Source organism: Montipora capricornis, chromosome 6, assembly GCF_036669925.1.
Source record: "Montipora capricornis isolate CH-2021 chromosome 6, ASM3666992v2, whole genome shotgun sequence".
In the NCBI taxonomy this organism is placed as follows: domain Eukaryota; kingdom Metazoa; phylum Cnidaria; class Anthozoa; order Scleractinia; family Acroporidae; genus Montipora; species Montipora capricornis.
Window position 1 is genome coordinate 48,082,908 of NC_090888.1, and position 8,584 is coordinate 48,091,491.

The following is an 8,584-nucleotide window of genomic DNA, read 5'->3' on the forward strand; positions in this document are numbered from 1 at the left end:
AAAATTCTGAAGTTATGATGGTTTTGCTGAGGCTGGAGGACAAACCGACAGCTACTGATGGTTCCGGTGCTCGGCCTTGATTTTACCGTTCTTGAAGAATTTGCCCATCAACAAAGTTACTTCTTAATCAGGTATTTTACGTAGCTTACCTGCCTGGTTTTGTTTTAAATAAAATTGCTTTAACGATAGCGAGTTATATTGTGATGTAAAATATACCAAACAAGCTCATACCTGAACTAAAGCTAAATTACTCTTAGTGCCCTGCCGTCAAAATTCTATATCTATTATCCTGAAGAGACGCCATAAAAAAAAAAAAAGAAACACATGATATGTCTAAAAAAACTATTTCTTGAGATTGACGAAACGATTCAGACTGATTCCATTTTTTTCCTGACTCGATGAGAAAGTCTAAACAACAAAGCAAACATCCGATCTTTTTTCACGAAAACGAAAATCAACGCAGATAAATAGTCTTGTTGACACTTTCTGGGTTGACGACAAGTATCATGAAGAGTGCGTTCGATTTACCGTATACAGGAATAGGAATATATGGAATAGAAGTCAGAAATCCTTGGTTTTTACGGAGATTCACATTAAAATTGTCAAACACCTGCTAACATGCTATTTTAAACATATCTTTATTATCCTTGTTGGTTCAAAACGCCAAGTATACCGTTTTAAAGTATCACTCCACGTATTCTTATTCCGGAATCGGGTCAATCAAACGCACCCTAAGTCTTTTCAATCAGAGACTTTGGTCTAAGAAATGCCTTGACGCAGCAGCACAAATTTCACGAAGCAAATCATAACAGTAGTTGGACCTCGATTTTGATCAAAATGCCCATCAATTTGTTGGAGAACGTCAATGTATATATATTTTTCTTTTTTGGAGTTTGATTCCAAGCTCTCCATTTATTAAATTTGTAGACCACAAAATCGCTCTGATGAATTTCCAAAGATGAAATATTTCTTTCAACACAAGTCCATGCCAAATGCATATCATCGCCTACGTATAATTCTCAGTTTACATTTCTCAGATTTTTAGGCAATTGTCAAGATAGTGTCGCTGTAGTTACGACTTAGACAAAATTGAATAGTGTTGTAAGGTGGTTGTGAGGGCTATTTGAATTATTTATATTTGTTCTACGAATACATTTGGAGTTGTGTTTATAAAGTAAAGCTTTGATCCTCGCAGTTATGGACGCAATTTTATCAATTGTGTAGAGAAGCCTGAAAAATTCAGGACTTCAACAGGGTTTGAACCCGCAACCTAACTACGCAACCTACGATGTTGCGGGTTCAAACCCGTTGAAGTCCTGATTTTTTCAGGCTTCTCTACGCAATTGCTAAACTTGCGTCTATGACTGCGAGGATCATAGCTTTACTTGATTTCATATTCGAAGGTCAGTATATGATACATTCCATCCTTGTGTTTATTGTCCTATGTGAATGTGCGAGCTTTGTTGAAGGTCAATTCAATGGCTTTAAGTCACTCTCTATGGATGCAAGGTTAAAAAGTGGCTTTCTCGTACTCACTTTCCCGCGCTAAGTGGCCGCTGGCTGCTTGTCTTTACTTGTCTATGATTGGCTCACATAACATCTTACTTGAAGCAATTCAAGCTAATTCATTTGGCATTGGTTCTTACGGCGCTAACTTAAAAACCGCACCAGAGCACAACCTAAAAAGAACCAAAATGTACTGAGATTTCACTTTGTCAAATATTATGATAGGTTATAGTTACCTTTTCTGTGGTATTTTCCACCGCTTTGCCGTGACTTATAATTTCAATTTCGTTTCTGTTTTTTGATATATATTTTAAAAAACCGTTTAGGGTGTTCTTAGAGATCAGAATAGATTCGTAAATTTAAAAATTGTGTCATCTTTAGCCCTTATTTTATTTACAATTTGTTTTTGCTATGAAAGAAAATCTCAGTAGAGATGGTGAAACGGTGAAAATTTAAGGCCTTCCAGGTCTAAGGTTCACTTAATTAGATGAATCCTCAACATGAAAAAGAGAGGGCAGTGACATAAGATAAACTAGACGCTTTATGAGCGTACACTGGGTTGCCTTTGGTACGTGCAGCGTGACAGGCAGTTTTTTCAAGTCGGGGGTCATTAAGACCATTTAAGGGGTCACCCAAAAGTCCTACCAGCAGAGGCCCTTGGCTCACACGTTCATACGACGAAACAGATCCTTTTCTGAGGTAAAAAACCTGGCTACCGGCCTAATCATTTGTCAGAAAGAAGAAATTCCTGTCATCTTTAGAAAACATAGACACGCATTGCTTACGTGTGGTAGTGAAGTAACACAGCGATTTATTCCATATTGTCAACTGAACTGCGTGTTGTCTTCCAGGAGATTCAAGTTGTCTTTGCGTAATATGTAGGTCTAACAGTACGCGATATTGTTTTGGTGCTGTATATTGTAGTGCTATGGTAGAAGTCTTAGATAAATAGCCCCCTGAGAAGACATGTGGTTACTACCAAAGTACTGAACCCAGAAAGATTGAAGAAAATAAAAGGGAATCGAGAAACATTGGCTTCTAGGCTGACTTGTTGATCATTTTCAAGTTCCCTCACAACTTCTTTTCACCACAAGTTTAAGCGTGCACTCTGAGCATCTGACAGCTTTGTAACACAAAAGTTCACTGAAATTTATCCCTTTCCGGCGGGGTTAGTATCTGGATCGGTGACCTAAAAAGTATATCCCTTCGTATAACAGAAGGATTGGACCGAAAATTCGATTTTAACGCTAACAAATGCGAACTAGGCAAGGTACAGATTTTGTTAGCTTGCTTTATGCAAAACAAATATTGACGCAAAAGTAAATAAATATTGATACACAGTTTTTAGGTTTTTAGGAAGAGCAGAAGGAAGTTTCCAGGACGGTCGATCGAGAATAAATAAAATTTACGACATGAAAACAACATTAATTTTGAACTGCAAATATAAAAAGTTGCGATCAGCGACAAACATTTTGGGAGAGTTTTGCTACGTTCAATTTTGTTATTTTACTTTTGGCTGCACAAATAAATCGCAAAATCGAAAAACACATCGAATTCAGCGGGCGCCGTGATCAAGTTACCCGAGAAACAGTGAAGCATCTGTGTCAAACGATGGCAAGAACCGGGTTTTTGTTTTTGTTAGTTTTCTTTTTCTTTCAAGTGTTATAAAGTTTGAGGTTGACCATTGTTTCTGCAAAGTCAAAAATTTACTCTCCAAGACGAGGTTATTTATCACCAGGTAATCCATCGTTTTGGGATTAGCAGCTACTTTATTATTCATGAGCGTCACAATTTTTTGCCGATTTTGGCACTCATTTTGTTGAAACTCAAGCACGCTTCCAACAGACCCGTTTATTTTCGTGACTTATGCGCTTCTTACAGTGCACTACAACAAAAATCCTCCCTTATCATATTTCAACACACGTATGCAAATTTGTTAAGCTCGAAAATTACACAACATTACAAAATTTCACAAAACATGGAAATCTGACAAAAATCTTTTCCAGCGAAAAATGTATTGAAACAAACAACATATTTGCTATTAAAGGCAAAAAACCCTTCCTATTTCAATTGCGTGCGTGCAGACGAGCTACACAATCGGTGTCATAAAGCATATGCAATTAAATAAATTTCTGACAGTTCACATCAAACCCTTTTCGAAAGAACCTTGACCGTAAATAATAAAGAACAAAGGAGACAAGCTTTCATTCAAATAAGTTTTCACTGTCACATTTCCAATTTTTTTACCTTTGCAGAGTTGAGTACAAAATAAATGTTACTTGCCAGACAACTTAGATGCGACTTCAGTAAACACTGTGAGACAGACAACAGAGATCACAGATCCACTTAAGGTGTTCGATTGCTTCTCTGTCTTTGTTGAACCCATAAGTTACCAGAGAAATTTCCATTTGGTTTCAGTGTTGTACATAACACCACCTTGGCGAAATATTAGAAGTACAGCTCACTTTGATTTCGGCTCGACGGGCGAAAGATTGCTGTCGAAGTCCATTACTCGTCGCTTTTAAGATTCCAGATCTTTATGTTTCACCGCCTGTCCCGACGTTCCATTCTTGAGCTCCATATGGGTATATTTTGTTTAAAGATGTACTAAAACGCCATGCGCGTTACAATGACTTTCGACGCCATTGCAGGTTAATTAAATGTCCTCCTGTGTGCACCGGAGGAATCTACGCATTACCCCAGCCCCTTAAACGTAACAAAATACGCACAGAAGACTATGCACAAAGACACCACTTAGCAGGGGAGTGACAGGCAAGACTTTTACCGACACGGAAAAAAAAACGGAAAAATGAAACAGAGATTCCGACTGGGTTTGGCAACCCAGTAAAAAGGAATAAATAACAAATATCAAAAGTTAATTTGTTTAATTGTAAATTAGGTGAAGACAATGTTTAATATTTTGCTCAAGACTTGGTGTGTTATCTTCAGTGTTAAAAGTTTCTTTTGTCTCGCGGGAAATATGTTTTTAAACAAGTAAACGATATCCTAGAATAAGTTAGTGTTTTATCCTGGAATTTACATTTGTATGCTGGCGAGGAAAAACTATAATAGGTGGCTCACAGTACCTTTTATTGGCACGTAGATTAATAGAAAAGTTGAGAGCCTTAGCAACCTAGAGGAAACAGTGAATCATATTATTGTATTGATGAAGTACAGTAAAAATAGAGCCTTAAGCCCACCTGAGAGCAATGAATTTTTTTCAAGTTGATGATTTATGCCATTGTGATAACATTTTTCAAGAAGGCGTTCTTCTAAATAACCGAAAAAATGTAAATGAAGTAGGATTCTTCAGTAATTCTTCGTAGATGTGCGTTTTTCTACCTGTAGTTTATTTTTGATTTCAAACAATGGCTAAAACGGTTTTTTGTGCCACTCTTATGTTACACAATAAAACTCGTCGGGTAACAAGAGAAAGGCTCTTTTTGTCGTTGTTGTCAAACTTCATTTGGAGGATAATTCGTCCATCAGACAATCTGAATTTTTTACGGTATTTTTCCAATATCAAAGAAAAGAAGCCAAAGCTAATATTTATTTCATGAGCCCTAGTTAAATGCTTTCCTTCTAGAGGGTAGGACATCTGGATTCTGACTACGTTTTAGACGTTTTACGTCGGTGTCACTGTCCTATCGAGCATACACCATCCACAGCAATGTTTATGATAATGTGCAGAGTTCTGAATTTGTTTCATTCTTAGCTTTGCTTTCTTTTCGCTTCCAATTGAGATGGTTCAGACCTACATCGGTCATGCGATTATCTCTGACAGTGAAAAACACTTGTTTATACTATGCAGGCCTCAAGGACTCGATTTAATGATTTTCTCTTTAAAAAGAAAACATCCTTTCAACACATACTTGGAACACCGTTCCAATACAAGTTACGCAGTGCAGTTACGTAACGCCCATTATGCCGTGTAATAGCTGCCTTTCAGGGAAGTTCTGACCAATTGACTTCATAGAGGACAAAAGCTTATATCTATCTAATAATCCCATTGTTTATTGTATCTTAATAATTGTTCATGTTCAGTAAAGAAGTGTAACTCTTACATCAAAATAGTAAAGGACTAGTATTCCCAAATATTTTGGTACTCTCCTGTGATGTATAAATTTCTACACCTTTTTTTACTGAATTCGCATACAGTTTAAAAATCGTTTACAAAAGAGTCCCAAACATCATTTTTTAAGCGTGCACTGGTATCAGTTGGAAGTGGCTTGGGGACCTTCCTAAAAACAATTAAAGCAATATGACACAATTCATGAAAGAGAGATTCATGAATTTTTTCCCGTTTTGGCACCAGTAGGGATACTAAAATGAGAACTGTCTAACAGCTGAGATCTTTTACCAAAACAAAATCGTAAATTATAAATTAGTATGAGATGTCAAATGAGGACTCGAATTTTAAGTTGTTCAAGCTCAAAACTGACTAGTTGTGTTGTAATAAATATTCCCTATAGGGATTTAGTTAAAAAGCGGGGCATTTTGGGTGGACCTGTGTTTGAACCCTTGAAGGTCTATAAAATACCTCAAGGAAATAGTAAGTAAAGACCTTGCGGTGAGCACTCTATAAGTCAATAAGTATGGGGTAGAGAACAAACGTGCTATATAAAAAGGATTAAAAGGATAAAATTATTATTTAAAGTATTAACCATTATTATTTTCAAGCTTGTACTTTAATGATCTCCCGTTTGAGTTTTTTTTCTAGATTCTTCGAGTCCTGCATATTAACTTCTAGGCTGTCGATATTTTGCAATGCCTTGTAAGATGTTTCTTGTTCATAGCTGCAGTGAACAGCTATGATAAAAATATTTGTTATTCGCCATTGTGGACACTATGTTTGGCATTTTTTTGTTATTGTTCTACATTCAGCCGAGTACTCTGGCTGCACGAAACCGTTCTTCGTAAACAATCACCTTCGACTGAATCCCTTGCTCGAATTGCTTTCATGTGTTCTTCACAAACTAATTTCATCTGTGAACTCTCGGGCAACATTCATTTCATTCGGCTAAACGACAAACTATGTTTCTCGGAATGCAAATTTGTAAACAGCTTCTATTGTGCAGTATAATTTTTGTACTTTCTTTGTGTAATTCCATTTGCTTTGTATTCTATTTATAATTGACAACATAGTGTTGTAATTACAGCTTGGTGGATTTGGCGACCCAGTTTGCATATTAGGTTAGCAGGTGTTCACTGTAGGACAGGTGACTCAACTTTAAAATCAAATTCCACACCATGCGAAAGACAGTGGAATATCCTCACATTTCCAACAAACCGCCTAGACCGATACTTGCATATGGCGGTAACAAGTCTGGCAGTCTATATGGACCCCGTTTGTGGTTTTAGGAGATTGGAAGGAACAAGATACAGGTCCCTGCAATCCACCAGACAACTCTCAATGCTTAATAAAAGTGCATTAAAATTAATGAAAAGTCTCCATAAACTTCGCGTTCACGGACAGGCAAGTTAATTTGAATGACAACAATCTTCGGGGTTTGTGTTTCAGTGATGAGAATGGACGCCATCAAAAATTACATAGCTCCTTTGCGGCAAAATGTGGCGAAATAGCTCAGAACGGAGAGACTAAGGCTAAAGGACATCATCCATGATGGGGCTTTTCAATTCGTTTGCAGTTCTCTTCAAGGTAAAATTTTAAGAAATTTCTAGCACATATTATTTTCCTTGCCTCCAGTCATTTGGACTTCGGCTCTTTTGTTTTCGTCTTCAGATAATCCAAGTCATCCTTGTGCTAAAGATGACCATCACGGTCAATAATGGTGGTAAGTCCAGCTTATCTTGCATGCTATATCTATGTAATCACCTCGGTATCATACGGGTTGTTTGTGGTCACAAGGCGACGGATAAGGTTTGTTTGCCCACTGTTTCATTGCCGCCAAATGCGTTCTCGCTTTCTCAGTCACACTTAAAGATGAAAATAAAGATAAAATAATCTGGAAAAAAAATCCTCAACGCACTCGAGTCGTCTTGACATTTGAAATGCTCTTTTAGTTAGAAATAAGAACAATTTGAAGTTTTGCAATTAAAATGTTTCATACAGGAAGATAAGAAAGAGAAAACAATTCCGTTTTTCCGCAAGACACTTGAGGTATGGAGGTTTGTCGTAGTTATGCCGTCTTTGACCACAATTCGTAAATTGAGGCGAAACTTGAGTTTCAAGTGAATACCTTGACATTGCGGGAGTAATCTGGATTGAAAAGTATTTGATGGAGAGATGGCAAGACTTGGGCAATAAACAACGGATGTGGCGAAGCTAAGGATATAGTTGAACGAAAACGCCGATATATTCTCATGTAAAGAAATATACCAGTATTTTATTGCAAATATTTTTGTTTAAAATTATGATTTTCATGAACCAGTTTCCAGGAACCTTGCATGACGATCTTTTTTGTAATCCAGAGAACACGTTGCATTGTTAAATAGAATGGACACAAGAGATAAAAAAATCACAAATGCGACGTGTTGTTGCTATTCCTCGCGGTGCAATAAATGACACTAGGTTTCTTTACACTATTTTCGGAACAATTAGACTGACTTCCCAATGAGAAATTTTATCTGAGGGGAAGTTAAAATAATTAGACAGAAATTGTTAGCACAATTATGTCCCACTGAAAAATTCACTGATCTGAATTATTGTCTTGAGTATCTTTTGTTAAAAATAATTGTAGATTATCTCTTTGGAATGTTTTTAGTCTTTTGAGAGAGTCATATGAATGACTTGATAAAACAACAGCACCTAAAATCCCTTTTTTTGAGACTAAAGAACATGAATTTGATAAGTGTGAGTCCAAACTTACTTCATAAAATTTCGTTTTGAAAATTAATAAACGACGTTTTGTTTAGCATTTCCGACACAACTAATCGCCGCAATTTTCTTAAAACCAAACACAAAGACATGTGTTCTTTTTCGTCGAAGCCTTAGTATTTTAATTCACCATCATAGTTTTAATTACCAGAAGGGCTAATTAAATTTAAAATTCATATTTCGAGATTTTTGTCACCTAACTCTTAAAATTCAGATTTCAAAATAAATCAAAAATCACTC

The 8,584-nt window shown here is 36.5% G+C and overlaps 1 protein-coding gene across 4 annotated transcripts in view; it reads left to right on the top strand.

The window, feature by feature from the left end:
* LOC138052319 (uncharacterized) overlaps positions 1 to 8,584 on the top strand; it is a 27,049-nt gene continuing 18,465 nt past the window's right edge. The window contains exons 1-3 of one of the 4 annotated variants that reach the window (XM_068898735.1): positions 1 to 131; positions 7,028 to 7,165; positions 7,250 to 7,301. In XM_068898735.1, the coding sequence (XP_068754836.1) occupies positions 7,127 to 7,165; positions 7,250 to 7,301 (91 nt within the window). In that variant the 5' untranslated portion in view covers positions 1 to 131; positions 7,028 to 7,126. Of the gene's footprint in view, positions 132 to 6,775; positions 6,892 to 6,948; positions 7,166 to 7,249; positions 7,302 to 8,584 lie in introns of those variants that run through there. The other 3 variants (XM_068898736.1, XM_068898734.1, XM_068898738.1) reach the window with 3 other exon arrangements.